The 14,644-nt window shown below is 63.2% G+C and overlaps 2 protein-coding genes across 3 annotated transcripts; one reads left to right on the top strand and one right to left on the bottom strand.

Annotated features, from left to right (window-relative positions):
- SEMA6C (semaphorin 6C) lies at positions 1 to 5,486 on the top strand (the record flags this gene model as incomplete). The annotated part of the gene is given in 13 exon segments (XM_021376538.1): positions 1 to 80; positions 286 to 376; positions 652 to 768; positions 849 to 937; positions 1,371 to 1,588; positions 2,040 to 2,171; positions 2,514 to 2,669; positions 2,785 to 3,015; positions 3,480 to 3,617; positions 3,692 to 3,769; positions 3,908 to 3,963; positions 4,104 to 4,157; positions 4,464 to 5,486. Coding segments are annotated over 13 exon segments (2,123 nt in total), but the record flags the coding sequence as incomplete, so codon positions are not given.
- GABPB2 (GA binding protein transcription factor beta subunit 2) lies at positions 6,058 to 14,586 on the bottom strand. 2 transcript variants are annotated; one of them, XM_021376544.1, is made up of 9 exons: positions 14,348 to 14,585; positions 12,594 to 12,656; positions 12,214 to 12,353; positions 11,749 to 11,916; positions 11,188 to 11,382; positions 10,765 to 10,906; positions 8,034 to 8,207; positions 6,874 to 7,007; positions 6,058 to 6,484 (listed from the first exon to the last, which is right to left on the bottom strand). In XM_021376544.1, exons 3-9 carry the CDS (start codon positions 12,319 to 12,321, stop codon positions 6,317 to 6,319), a joined length of 1,089 nt encoding a protein of 362 aa, XP_021232219.1. In that variant the 5' UTR covers positions 12,322 to 12,353; positions 12,594 to 12,656; positions 14,348 to 14,585; the 3' UTR covers positions 6,058 to 6,316. The 2 variants fall into 2 exon arrangements, with proteins under 2 accessions (XP_021232219.1, XP_021232218.1); XM_021376543.1 differs by having other exon boundaries at positions 12,214 to 14,586.

Raw genomic sequence — 14,644 nt, 5'->3', positions numbered from 1 at the left:
GTGTGCTGCTGCCCCGCGACGCCCGGACCCTCTTCGTGTGCGGGACCAACGCCTTCAGCCCCGTGTGCCGCACGTACCAGGTGGGGCGGGACCCGTGGGGCGGAGTGGGGCCCCACTGCGCTCTATGGGACCCCGCTGCGCGCTATGGGACCCCCTTGGGGCCGTGTGGGACGGACCCCTATTGGGGCGCTGCGGGACCCCTGTGGGCACCCTGGGACATTATGGGGTGCTGTGGGACCCGTGCTGGGCACTGTGAGCCCCCCGTGGGCGCTGTGGGTCCCGCAGGCGCTGACCCTGGAGCAGGAGGGCGAGGAGCTGCCCGGGCAGGCGCGCTGCCCCTTCGACGCGCGGCAGAGCATCGCCGCCACATTCGCTGGTGGGTGACACCGGGGGGGACGTGGGGCAGGAAGGGCACGGCTGTGGGGACGTGGGGCTGTTGGGACGTGGGGACACTGGGACATAGGGACACAGGGACATGGGGACACTGGGACATGGGGATTTGAGGACATCAGGATGTGGGAACACGGGGACATGGGGAGGTGAGGGCACAGGGATACGGGAACGTGGGGACCTGGGGACACGGGGATGTGGGGACACGGGGACCCGCGGTTGGGGTGGCACTGCCCTGTCCCCGCGGCGCTGTCCCCGCAGATGACCGCCTGTACTCCGCCACCGTGGCCGACTTCCAGGCGAGCGACGCCGTCATCTACCGCAGCGTGCGGGGCCCGGCGCTGCGCAGCATCAAGTACAGCTCCCGCTGGCTGCGGGGTGAGCGGGGCCGGGCGGGGGCAGCGGGGCCTGGGGACGTTGGGGAAGCAGTGGGGCTGACGGGCACGCGCTGCCCCCAGAGCCGCACTTCGTCCGCGCGATGCCCCACGGAGCCCACGTCTACTTCTTCTTCCGTGAGATGGCGGCGGAGCTGGGGCTGCCGGGGAAGGTGAGGTGACCCGGAACCATGGCCCCGTGGGAGAGACCCCAACCCCAATCCAGACCCTGAACCTGACCCTAGCTCTGACCCCATAGCCCCGACCCCATAGCCCCGGCCCAAACCCTAATCCCGACCCCTAAATCTAACCTTAACCCCAACCCCAGCCCCGGCCCCAGTCCTGTAAACCCCAACTCCAACCTCAGCCTCGACCCAAACCCTAACCCCAGCCTCGACCCTATAACCCTGACGCTATGACCCTTACCCCGACCCTAGAACCCCAACCTGACCCCAACCCCTCCCCCGCCGCTGTTCCCGCTCCCGCCAGCAGGGGCGCTGTTCCCACCAATAGGTGCGGTTCCCACCCCCGCCGCTGGTGGCGCTGTTGCCATCGCACTGTGTGCAGTTCCCACCCCCGCCGCCGGGGGCGCTGTTCCCGCCGCAGGTGCCGGTGTCGCGCGTGGGCCGCGTGTGCCGCAATGACGCGGGGGGGTCCCCGCGGGTCCTGGAGCGGCGCTGGACGTCGTTCCTGAAGAAGCGGCTGCAGTGCGCGGTGCCGGGGGACGTCCCCTTCCACTTCGATGTCCTGGAAGCCGTCACGGCGCCCCACACTCTGCACGGGCAGCCCGCGGTGCTGGCGGTGTTCGGGACACAGCGCAACAGGTACGGGGACATGGGGATGGGGGGATGTGACTATGGGGACATGAGGTGCGGGGATGTGGGGACACGGCTATGGGGATATAGGACATTGGGGACATGGGGACATCGGGGACATGGGGACATCGGGGACATGGGGACACTGGGGACGTGTCTATGGAGATATGGGACATGGGGGACACGAGGAATTGGGGACGTGGGGATATGGGACATTGGGGACATAATGACACAGGGACGTGTGAATATGGGGACGCGGGGACATGACTGTGGGGATATGGAACGTGGGGACACTGGGGACATGGGGACCGGCAGATGGGGCAATAGGGACTCGGGTGCCCAAGGGGACGTAGGTGACACGAGCATGGGGACGAGGGCGGACACGCGGTGACACGGCTGCGTGGGGGGCACGGTGGGGGTGGCTGGGCGTCCCCAGGCGGTGCCGTGCGTCTCCCCGCAGCATCCCGGGCTCGGCCGTCTGCGCCTTCTACCTGGCGGACGTGGAACGCGCCTTCGAGGGACCCTTCGCCGACCCCCGCGGCGCCGCAGCCCCATGGCCCCCAGTGCCCGAGGGACGCGTGCCCCGGCCCAGGTGCCCCGGCCCCGAGTCCCCGTGACCCCACAGCCACGTCCCTATGTCTCCATGTCCCCCCGTCCATATGTCCCTATAGCCGTGTCCTCATGTTCCTGTGTCCCCGTAACCATGTCCTCATATCCCCTTGTCCTTATAGCCATGTTTCCATGTCCCAGTGTCCCCACGTCCCAGTGTTCCCCGTAACCATATTCCCATGTCCCTATAGCCATGTCCCCATGACCCTGTGTCCCCATGGCCATGTCCCCCTGTCCCTGTGTCCCCATGGCCATGTCCCCCTGTCCCTGTGGCCGTGTCCCCACGCTCATGTCCCCTTGTGTGCCCACGTCCCCATGTCCCCAGACCCGGGTGCTGTGCAGGGATGGGGTCGGCCGCTGCCATTGTCACCTCTGGGGACCTTCCCGACGAGACGCTGTCCTTCGCCAAAGAGCACCCGCTGCTGCACGGGGCGGTGGCACCCGCCGGGGGACGGCCCCTCTTCACCCAAACCGGCACCAGGTGACGGGGGCAGCGGGCGGCCCCGGGGACATTGCAGGGGACACCGGGGACGTTCGGTGGCACGGGGCGAGGGACGCGGAGCCTCGTGCAGGGCCCCATAGCGCGGTGCACGCAGGCTGACGCAGCTGGCGGTGGATGCGGGCGCGGGGCCGCGGGGGAACCACACGGTGCTGTTCGTGGGCTCGGAGGACGGGCGGGTGCTGAAGGTGCTGACGGCCGCAAGACGCCCCGGGGACAACGGGCAGCGCGGTGACACTGCGGGACATGGGGACGACAACGGGGACGGCGGGGACGGCGGCACTGAGGCGGTGCTGCTGGAGGAGATCAGGCTGTACGAGGCCGGGAGGTGGGTGCCGTGGGGTCAGGTGGGTGCAATGGGGCATTGGAGGGGGCCACGTGGGGCTGATGGGGGTTATGGGGTCACATAGGTGCTGTGGGGTCATATAGGGCCAAGTGGGTGGTATGGGGCACTGATGGTCACTGTAGAATCATGTGGGTTCTGTGGGGTCAGGTGGGTGCTATGGGGCATTGATGGGTGCAGCAAGGCCGTGTGGGTGTCACGTGGGGCTGATGGGGGTAATGGGGCCACGTGGGTGCTATAGGGCGTTATGGGTGCTATGGGGCCACGTGGGTGCTATGGGATGTTATGGGTGCTATGGGGCCATGTGGGTGCTATGGGATGTTAGGGCGCTATGGGGCCATGTGGGTGCTATGGGATGTTATGGGTGCTATGGGATGTTATGGGTGCTGTGGGGCCCTGTGGGTGCCGTGGGGCACCGCCGGGCGCTGCAGGGGCTGTGGGTTCTGCAGGTGCCGGGGGCCGCGCGGCGCCAGCCGGGTGCTGGGGTTGGAGCTGCACCCCAAAGGCCGGGAGCTCTTCGTCGCCTTCTCGGGGTGCATCGTGCGACTGCCCCTGAGCCGCTGCGCCCGGCACGGGCAGTGCCGCCGGTACGGGGACACGGGGACGCGGGGGGCACAGGGGACACCCCCACGACCCCGCGCTGAGCGCTGACCCCACGCAGGAGCTGCCTGGCGGCGCGGGACCCCTACTGCGTCTGGCTGCCCCCCGGGGGCTGCGTCCCCTTCTCCGAGGACCTCCCGTGAGTGTGTCCCCCCCTCCCCCCCCCACTGCAATGTGGGGCTGCAGTGGGGCAGAGGTGACCCTAATTCCTGCGTGCCCCCTCCCCGGGGGGTGGGGGACCGATGTGTCCCCACCGTGTCCCCACTGTGTCCTCCAGGGACGGCTTCGAGCAGGACGTGGAGGGGTTCAGCGGGCTGACGGGGACCTGCCCAGGTGAGGGGACAGCGGGGACATTTGGGGATGTGGGGACACTGGGGGACATTTGGGGATGTGGGGACACTGGGGGACATTTGGGGATGTGAGGTCATGGGGGGATGCAGGTGGCATCAAGGGGTGCCACTCTACTCTTCCAGGTGCAGCGTCTGCAGCGGATGGGGACAATGGGGACAACGGGGACGTGGCCCACGGTGAGTGACACCCACGTGTCCCCCAGCTGGGACGGCCCTGGGAGGGGACCCTGAGTCTGGAGGGGACACGGGGAGAGAAAGGAACCCAAAGGAGGGGGAGAAGGACCCCAAGGACCATGGGCTGGGGACGGGATGGAGGGACGTGGGGCTGGAGGGGACAGGAGGGACACAGGGACCGGGGGGACCCAGGAGGGGACACCGGGGTGGGAGAAGGACCCCAGGGAGCACAGAAGGGGATGGGACGTGGGAAGGTGGGGGCAGGAGGGACACAGGGATGTGGGTGCCACCTTTGGGTGCTGCCTGCAGGGGTCCGCGGAGCAGAGCCAGTGGCGGCGGTGCCGGTACCGGTGCTGGTGGGCTGCGTGCTGGGCGCCTTTGTACTGGGAGCACTGGTGGCAGGACTGGGGGCCGCCTGCACCCGCCGTCCGGCAGCACCCAAAGGTGCCCCCGAGCCCCCCAGCCCGTGCCCCCCGCCCGCCCCACGCCTCTACCCTGCGCTGCCGTCCCACGGGGGGGCCTGGGACCCGCACCCTGAGCCGCCCAGCCCAGAGCCCAGCCCGGAGCCCCCCACCAGGACACCCCGGGGGCTCAGCGCCCCACAGCCCCCCGGCCCGGGACCCCCACTCGAAGCCACCCTGGAGGGCTCGGGGGCTGCGGGGTGGCCGCTGCCCCCCCCCGGCCCCATGGCCAACCGGGTGCAGCCGGGATCAGCCCCGCTGGCCCCATGGGACGGAGCCCCCCGGCGTCTCGACGTGCCCCCCGATAGCCCCCCCCCACCGCGCCGGCCGCTGGCGCAGAGACACTCCCTGGGGGGGGCAGCGAGGCCGCCCGGTGCGGTACGCGGCCTCACCCGCATGCACTCATTGGGGTCACCGGGGGGGCCACCTCCGTGGGGTCCCCATGCCATCCCCCTGCAGCGCTCGCTCTCCATGAAGCCCCCCCTGTCTGCAAAGCCCCCGCTGCCGCCTAAACCCCCCCCGGTGCCCTGAGCCCCTGCGGGGTCCTCTGTGCCATGGGGTCATGAAGGGCACTGTGGCCAATCCCCACCCCCCACCTCCAGGTGACAAGTGTCCCTATAGCCCCCCAGCTGTACCCCCACCTCCCCCCCCGCCGATGGGGTCCCTCGTGTCCCCACACCCCAAGGTGACAAAGCACCGCCTGTCCCCACCTCCCCATCTTCCACTTTTTTTCTCCCCCCTTTCTAATTTATTCAGTGCTGTGGGAGCTGTGGGACCCCCCTGGGGGGCAGGGCTGGGAGCCGGGTTCGTCCTACTGTGTAGGGCAATTAAAACTGTGTAGGGCAATTAAAGAGACAATCAGTGCACCCCACTGCCTGCGTGGCTCTGTTGGGGTGTGGGGCTGGGGGGGGAGGGTGCTCCCTGAGGGAGGGGGGGTACAAAACAGCACAAAAATGTCTCTATGTTTAGATCTCCGCATTTCCAAACGTTTATCCCAAATGTGTGGAGAAAAGGAGCTGACCCCCCCAGGGGGGCTGCACAGACAGGCACAGGGCGGGGGGGCACGACCCCCATCCCCCAGCAGGGGGGGCAGGCCCCGTGCCTGGCACAGAGCGATGCCGGTCCCGTAAGGGCAGATTAAAGCAGTAATGCGATTTGCGGGAGGTGCTGGGGGGGGGCAGGGACACAGCCCCTCACCCCACAGCTGGGAGGGGTGGCTGTGCATGGCTGCCAGCGCAGGGCTCGTTAATTCGGCCCTAACGAAGCCCTGGAGCTGCGCGTTACCCACACGGGGACAGCGGTCAGAGCCCGAACTGCGTGCAGGGAAGTGGAGGATCACCCCCACCGCCAGCACCTGCAGCCACAGCACGGGGAGGAAAGCACCGAACCGACCCACAGACAGACAGCAAAGAGTAAAAAACCCGAGAAGTTCGCCCACGAGATCAGCTGGTAGAAAAGGTTTCAGCATCTTTAAAAAAGAACCGTAAAACAAAGTATAAAAGTGACAGATGTCTCCAGAGCCCGCCCGGCTCTCGCTCTGCGTGCACCCGCGCGCTGCGCTGCGCACAGAGGCGTCCATGGAACGAACACCGCGTTCCGGGCCGGTCCTGAGCTCCCGGTTGCAGCGTCCCAGCCCGTGCTGACTGCAGCCGCCCCGGCAGCGCCGTGTTTCTGCTCCAGCCCCACGCCCGTGACCCACCATTAGGAGGTTAAGGTCCTGGCAGCGCTGTCCGGCGGCCGCTCCGCTCCCGGCGCGGGTCCCTCGGCATCCTCGGAGCTCACCACAACCGCGTGCACCGCGGTGCCGGCGTCCAGCTCCCCCTGTGCCGCGCCGGGCCGCTGCCAGGGCGCTTCCCCTTCAACGCTGCCCTACAGGAAACACAGCTGGGAGCCATGCAGGCTGCAGCACGCCAGGAAGGCCCGCAGCGGGAACAGCCGAGCCAGGGAGCAGAGCGTGAAGCCCCTGCAGCAGTTAGCAGTGCTGCGATGGACACAGCCAACAGTGCACCCAGCCAGCCTGCGTACAGCCGCCCCGCACCGCCGCTCTGCTCCACCTGCTCTGAGCTACTGCTACGGCACAGACAAGACCGCCGTGCAGGGGTCGTGCTGGGGATAAGAGCAGGGAACCGCTGTGCACGGTTCACTACAGACATCCCATTTGCACTCTGTGATGGCTGTGGCACACTGGGAGCCCAACACCCCCAGCGCTGCAGAATAACAGCGGGCAGACCGCGGAAGCAGCCGCAAGGAATATCTACCTCGCTTTGCTCCACACCATTCCCATTCTGTTCCACTCTGAGCCTCTTGGCCGGCGGCTTTTCTCCTCCTTCTGCACCACCCCCATCTCCAACCGCAGCCTCCTCTGCAGCCTGACCAGCAGGTACAGGGACAACTGGAAAACGAAGAGGTGAATGGTCACACGGCGCCGAGCCCTCGCACCGTTGTCCCTGAGGGGCCGGGAGCGCTGCGGATCAGCGGAGCTCTGGGGCAGGTTTCCCGTTCCCCTCCCCGGGGCTTTGCTGTAACACACTGGGTGTTCCAGAGCCCCACCGGCACGGCAGGGATGATGGGATGAGTGACAGAGCTGCCCCTCATCACATGTGTGAGGTGAAGTCATCCCTCAAGTATCACAATCAGCGGCCAGGGGCTTCCAGCAGGAGGAACAGAAAGCTGTTCTCCAACATTCCCTGTGCAGACAGCCCCAGGGCCAAGCTCAGGAGCAGCTCGAGGCACACGCAACAGCTGCAAACGCTCCCGAGAGCGAGCGTGTTTTAAAGCTGCTGCCATGGGCTCTCTCTGGGAGGCCAGCAGCAAGAACCCGCCCAGCCCAGGAGGAACGCACCGCGTCAGCACCGCGGGCAGCGCTGCCCCACGGCTCTGCCTTTGTCCGCCCTCAGCTCGGAGCGGGTTACACGCCAGGGATTGTTTGTAGTAATTAGGCGAGCAATTCTGAACAATTAACAGCTTTAGGGAATTGCTTTCCACTCCTGAGGCCTGCAAGCAGCTTCTCACTCTGCAGAACACAGCCTCAGCCCGGCCTGACAGCTCCTCCACACAGCACCCCACAACGGCAGCACCCCCAGCCCAACCCCCCCCGGCAGGGGGCTGCACAGTGCGGTGATGGGGGGGGGCTTGGATCTCTGCAGTAAGGAGACTCCACCACCTCTCCGGGCAGCCTGCTCTGCCTCGTGCTCTTGCTCACGTTCAGATGGAACTCAACGCAGTTCCCAGTCTGCCTGGAACTGGGGAGCCCCGCGCTGGGCCCGGTGCTGCAGCTGTGCCCCCCCCAGGGCAGAGCAGAGGGGAGGATCACCGCCCTGCCCTGCTGGCCTCGCACCCCAGGGAACCATCGTCCCCCTGGGCCAGCAGGGCTCACTGCTGGCTCGTGCTCAGCACGCAGCTGGCCCCCAGCTCCTACCTGGCTGCCCATCGCGCACGGTGACGAGGCAGGGCTGGCCGGGGCCGGCCGGCTGCAGGCTGCCCAGGGGAACGCCGCCGCTCACGATGGTGATGACGCGCTGCCCGCCGCCGCCGACCACTCGCTGCAGGGCAGGATCGACAGAATTCGCTCCCACCCGTTCCTCTGCGTCGCCTTGGGAAATGAGGTAAGCGCCAAAAGGAAAACAGGAAAAAAAAAGTCATCGTTTCCACCTCTCTTCCTTGAATTGAAACCTAAGCCTGGTGGCAAAGCTCAGGTACGCAGCGCGAGCGCCTGCTCAGGAAAAACAATGTGGAAATGCAGCAAGTCTTAGCGTGAGCGGGGCAAAAACAGCACAACACGCCAGGTGCTTGGAACACACATTTTACAGAGCGAAAAGCTTTCTTTTCCTGCAGATTAGCAAGATGAAAGCATGAGCATTCCAGCAAATTAAGAGCACGGCAGCTGGAAGCAGCTGTTCAGCAGATCTTCCTTAATGACCCTTCCCCAGCTCTGAAGACAACGAGCCGCACACCAGGCCACGCACACGGGGCGGCTCAGAGCAGGGCCCTGCAGCTCGGTGCACTGCGCTGGGCTCTGATGGGGGGCTCAGCACAAACCCCAGGGCCCACACCCTGCTCCCAGCACACGGGGCTGGCAGGAAGCGGGGACACCGGAGAGCTACACGTGTGCTGGGGGCAAAGAGGAAAACAGCCGAGCACAAAGGCCGAAAACATCGGCCTCGTGGCACCGACACTTCCAGAGCTCCATTACTCATCACCAGGTTCTAAGAAAAGCGCTGAGCTTTCGGGAAAGAAAGAAATTCCAAGGGGGAAGGATGATGTGAAATGTAACTGTCACACTCCTGAATCTGGAGCCATGTAAAGGTCAGACCTTGCCAACGCACAACAGCAGCATGAAGAACACGATGGAGAAACACCCACACTTCTCATAAGAACCAGCACCCAGAGCCCCAGGAGGCGCAGAGCAGCCCCCACCCGCGGCCCCGTGTAACTTCCACAGCCACAGATTCTAAGGAATACGGGGAACTGCTTTGTTACCGGGAGCACACCACGGCACCCCAGCTCCTCCTCATTTGGGACGGCCTCCCGGGCACAGACTCAGCTCCACTGCACAGACCAGGCTCGTGCCAGCAGCTGGGTAACGCATCCTTCTGCTCTGCTTCCACAATCAGCGCGGTGCAGCGCTGCACCTCAAAGCCCCGGGCACGCAGCCCCTTTCTTCCTCCCCTCTCGGGTTTAGTAAGGGAAAGTACAAGGTTACTGCCAAGCTGCAGTGATTTGAGCCGATAAGCAAGTCTGCTCAGTTCCCAAAACAATGCTTCTTCCTCCAATTGACCGCAGTGATTCCTATTCAAAGGCAGACTTTATAAGAATGGAACAGGAAATTGAGGTTAAAGGGTGCTAATGCAGTCCTTTATTGGCATGGTATAACCTACAACTACCCTAAAAACTAAGAAATCAACATCAAAAAGGAGACCCTGCACCTCCCCGCCAGCATGGCCTGCAAGCAAGGAGGGGGGGGGGAGAGGGGAGCCCCCCACGCCCCTGCCTCAACCCCCGCCGCCCATTTCTCTCATGCCCGGATTTTAGGAAGGTTTTCACGGACTGGTTTGCACAGAGCACTCCCGAGACCGCGGGCCAGGCACACGCCAGCACTGCGGGCTCAGTCACCGCTTCCAGCAGCCCATAATCGGATTCCTCACACCAGCTGAGCGCGCTTATTCCCCTCTAGAAACCTTTCCAGCAAGAGAAGACGCGCGGGACTATTCTTAGCCGTACAAGGGTTAAACGCGAAGCTCGCCGTGTTACGGAAGCGCGGTGGCTGATGCCCTCTGGTGGGAAACGAGGGAGACAGCGCAGAGCAGGAGCGCTCAGCACCACGGGAACCTGGCGCTGCTGAGGGCCCAGCAGGGCGTCAGTGCCCGGCATCTCCAGAGCACCGCGGGGAAGACGAGAACGGTCCCGCACGGACAGCCCCGGTAAGACAAGGCTCGCTCACACAGAAGCGTTTGTAGGATGAGGCCAAACGGCTTCACAGAACCTGTATTTAGCAGCCGCCCCCTTGTGACTGAAAAGAAACAGTGGTTTGGATTTCCCCAAATACAGAAAATTAACTTTAGAATTACTGGGAGGACTGGAATTACCCCCAACCCCCCCGATTTGCACTCAGCCTTAAGTTAAGTGCTTTCCTACCAAAGTGTGGCTTGCGGAGCAATGAGGAACCGAATTACTTCCATCTAACACGGAGCAGGAGAATGAGTGATGCATGTCCCGTAGGCCTGCTTATTCTAGGACTTTCCCCTCTTCTCCTTTCTCAACATTTACGTACACCAGAACACCCACCCAGCTCCTCTACAGCCAACAAAGAACAAAGCGAACCATTCCGCAACAGCGCTGCAGAGCTGAGGATTTGGCACAGGCAAGAATTGCCATTCTTCTTCTGTTGCAATCATCCAAACCCGTTTTCTCGGGCTCTGGACCTGCCCCTACCGCCATCAGCTGGGATTCACTCCACTGCCTTCAACAGCAGGGAAATAAAGACAGATCCTCTGGGGCCTGAAGCAAACATCTGGGGCGTGTGGTGGCAGCTCAGTGCTCCTCCTCCACCAAGCGGCCACCCGCCCTCTCCCGGCGAGCAGCCTGCATCCCCACCAACCAGGACAGGAATTCTTCCCCAGACTCCCACGCAGAGCCACGTGAGATCTCACCTTTGGTGTTTGCAGCGGAGATGAGACCAGCCAGGCTGAGAACGTCCCCGGCTGTAAGAATGAGGGGCGAGGTGACGCTCACGGCGCTGGTGACGGGATTTGCTTTCTCCGGGTGCGCGTCCACCTGCTGCTGCATTGCTTCCTGGGGAGGAGAGGGAAGCCGTGCCATTCCTTCCTGTGGTGAGCAGGAGGATTCTGCACCCTCCAACCCACAGGTGGATTATCTCCTCTCTGCAGCACGTCAGTGACACCAGTGCTAAAGGTGCTGCAGAACTGCCAGGCCTGCTGCCACGCCAGGCCGACATTGTGCGTATCGCAGCGCTCCGAATCCGAGCATCAGAGAAAGAGATCCCCTCAGAAACACCTGCTCGGCTTTCCCTGCAGTCAGAGAATTACCAGCAGGTTCCTCCCTCCTCAGCCTACCTGCAGTATCACCAGGGTCTCCGGATTGTTCTTGTCCAAAGCAATATCAAAGGGCGATTTATCAAACTTGCTGAAGGCGTGCACATCGGCTCCGTATCTGACGAGCAGCTCCACAACGTCGCGGTGGTTGTGTTCTGCTGCCCAGTGTAAAGCAGTCATTTGCAGCATGTCCTTGGCATTCACATCGGCCCCGTTCTGAAAGAGAGGAGCGCGGCCTGTCAGCGTGCTTCCCACACCACGAAGCATCGACGAGCAGGAAGAAACCCCTCAGAGCCCAGCCGTACTCTCAGCCTCAGCCGTGCCTACCTGGGTGTTCTGCCAAAGACACAGAACCCTGACACAGGCAGCAAAGAGATAACACTCTGAAAGAGCAGCTCTGATAGAGGCTGAGCATCACAGGGAAATCTTGAGAAGAAATCGCGTGCGAAGAGTTAGAGAAATAATTAACACCGCGTGTCTGACAGGATGATTCCTTCTCTTCTGCCAAAAAGCAGTGCTCATGCTGGGTCACTGAGCCCCATCTAGACCAGCCTTAAATTACACCTAATCCACTCTACTCACCCTAATTAACAGGTCTACAACGTGAGCGTGTCCGTCAGCCGCGGCCATGTGCAGCGGGGTCCGGTCCACCTTGGTCCGCGCATCTCTGCTCACCCCGGCTCGGAGCAGCACCTCTGCCGTGGAGTAGTGGCCGTGCTGGGCAGCGAGGTGGAGCGGGGACGTCCCGAGCTGCGTGAATTCAGAAGAGCGACCGCAGCAATAAGGGGGTGCGCGCCCTCACACTCCTCCCCACCAGCGTTAGGCTTTCCTAGACCTCTGTCATCTAGTTCAGCTTCTTCAAAGCCCGTACTGCTTTTCCACCCAGGACGGGCTGGTTTGCTTTTGGAGCTTTGGGATTATTATTTTTTTTTTTTTTTTTAAGGAAAGAAAACAGCACCCACCCAAGGTGACCTCCCTGGCTGAGGAAGCCGCAGCGTTAAACGCAGAGCTCCTGAGGAGAGAGGCAGCGTCCCCGCCGCGACGTACCCAGTCCGTGGTGAAGGGAGCACCGCTGGCCATCAGCGTCCGCACTTCGTCATCTTCGCCTTTGCGAGCTGCTTCCAGCAGCCGCTTCCCCAGGTCCACTAAAGACATCTTCGTACATGGGAGCACGGAGCTGCCGCAAGCTGCTCTCAGAGGAGGGAGCGAGGAACGGAACACGAAGGAATCAGCAGAAAACAGTGAGGCAGAGGCCATTGAAAAGCCCAGCACAATTAAGGCCCGTTTGCGTGACGAGCAGGCGCACAGAGCAGCAGCCCACCACAGCCAGTGAGGTTCGGTGCCTATCAGACATCGGTTCACAGCCTGGAACACCCAGGGGGCTCAGCCCACGGGCACAGCCACAGCAGCTGCACAGCCCCACTTACCCCAAGAGCACCTCGTACACACACAGCGGCGCGCCCATGTGGATCCAGGTTCAAGAGCAGAACCTACGGAAGCAACAGCGAGGCCGCTCACATTTACTGCACAGCATCAGTTTGGTTCTCAAAGCGCCGTGAGAACACGATTAACCTTGGAGACGCTCCCCCCGACCCCAGGCCCTGCAGCTAAGCACGGGGGAACGATCCCTCTGCTCGGAGAGGGAAAAGCAAACCTTGTAACTCCAGGCACTTGGCAAGGTCAGAAAAGGAGCAGAACCCAAATGCCACCGGTCCTGCGGTCAGCCCACAGACAACAGCGTCTCTATTGATTCCGAACCGCGCCAGCATCCAACCATTGTGGCAGCACAGAGAACTATCACATTTTCGCCCACAACAGGGTCACACTTGGTATGCCACTTCTGTGAAAGACCAACTTCAAAGCCTACCCATTAACTCTCATACAATGCTCGTTAGCTGGCTACAAACGCACAGCCATGCAGGCGGGCCCTGTGCCGTGCAGGGCAACAGTGATCCCAGCTGCGCTGAGGCTGCGACCCTTCTTTCTACTTCCTTCAATTGCAATTCTATGAAACTGTTGGAAGTTCTAAAAGAGGGCCCAGCTTTAAATGAAGAACTCAGAAGCGAAGCACCACAACACTGCATACAGCCACCAGGAACTCGAGCCCCTGGAGAAAAGCCAAGCAGCAAACCTCACCCCCACCCCTCACAAAGAGACGCAGCCTGCATCAGCTCCTCCCTCTGAAAACAATTCTTGCTTTGTAACTTTGCGTTAGGAAGAGCTGTGAATTTAAGTGTTCTGCTGGAGCACGCAACACACGAGTCCTGAAGCTGGGAACCAAGCGATGCCCGGTTTGCTGTCACGATGCATCAGTGCAGGTTGGGGGCTGAGCTGCTGGAAAGGAGCTGTGGGTCCTGGTGGCCAGCAGGCTGAGCACGAGCCAGCAGCGTGCCCTGGTGGCCAAGAGGGACAATGGTTCCCTGGGGTGCACTGCTCAGAGCCGGGCCAGCGGGGCAGGGCAGCGCTCCTCCCTCTGCTCTGGTGAGGGCACAGCTGGAGCACTGGGCCCAACGTGGGGCTCCCCAGTTCTACACAGCCCGGGAAGTGCTGGGAGAGCCCTGCAGAGGGCTGCTGAGATGGTGGGGGCCCGCAGCACCTCCTGATGGGGACAGGCTGAGCACCCTGGAGCTGTTCACCTGGAGAAGAGATGGCTGAGAGGGATCTGATCAGTGCTGATCAATGTCGGAGGGGCAGAGGTCAGGAGGATGGGGCTGGGCTCCAGTGCCAGGACAAGGGGCAGCAGGCACAGACTGGAGCCCAGGGAGTTCTGTCTGAATGTGAGGGAGAACTTCTGCACGTGAGGGGGCCAGAGCTCTGGCACAGAGCCCAGAGAGGTGGGAGAAACCTCCTCTGAAGAGAACCAACCCCACCTGGATACAATCCTGCTGCAGGGAACCTGCTTTGGGGGGGACGGGACGAGAGGACGTCAGAGGTCCCTCCCCAGCCCTGCAGTTGTGGGATCCTGTGAACACACTGCAGCTCGTGGAAACCACCGCTTTCAGCCACGTTCAGATGTCTGCGCTGGACCCCCCCGCGCCCTTCAGGGCTCCCCGCTCCTCTCCTTTTCCCTCTCTTCGTGGGACACGCGCTGTTTTTCGCCGTCCCCGCTCGCTGCCCACGTCACCCGCGAGCCGGGGGGGGCAGCCCCGCTGCTCCGCGTTAAGCGCCGCGGTACCGGTACCTCGGGTATCCGCAGGGCCGGGGCTCGCCCCTCCGCGTGCGTTCGGAGCAGAACGGAGCAGCTGAGCCCCAACCACGGCGGTTTGTCACAGAATCGCCTCCCTCAGCGCTCTCCTACGGGGACGGACTGAACTCTACGGACCCCTATCGCGGAGGAGCCCTCACTCCCCCTGCCCTAAGTTCCCCTCCGAGCGAACCAGCGCCCTGAGGGCCCCCATAAGAGACCCCCAAACCCCACCCTACTCCTCGCTCCCCCACACAGCCGCCCCGTTCCCCTCGCAGCCCCCCTTGCCCCACT

The sequence above is a fragment of the Numida meleagris genome, chromosome 24 (genome assembly GCF_002078875.1).
Source record: "Numida meleagris isolate 19003 breed g44 Domestic line chromosome 24, NumMel1.0, whole genome shotgun sequence".
In the NCBI taxonomy this organism is placed as follows: domain Eukaryota; kingdom Metazoa; phylum Chordata; class Aves; order Galliformes; family Numididae; genus Numida; species Numida meleagris.
This window is presented reverse-complemented; position numbering and strand designations above follow the sequence as displayed.

Coding starts and splice junctions, on each gene's coding strand:
- GABPB2 (XM_021376543.1), bottom strand. CDS start 12,423: ATGGCCTCTGCCTCACTGTTTTCTGCTGATTCCTTCGTGTTCCGTTCC. Junction 10,907..11,187: donor AGACCCTGGTGATACTGCAG/GTAGGCTGAGGA, acceptor TCTCCTCCCCAG/GAAGCAATGCAGCAGCAGGT. Junction 8,208..10,764: donor CTCCGCTGCAAACACCAAAG/GTGAGATCTCAC, acceptor TCATTTCCCAAG/GCGACGCAGAGGAACGGGTG.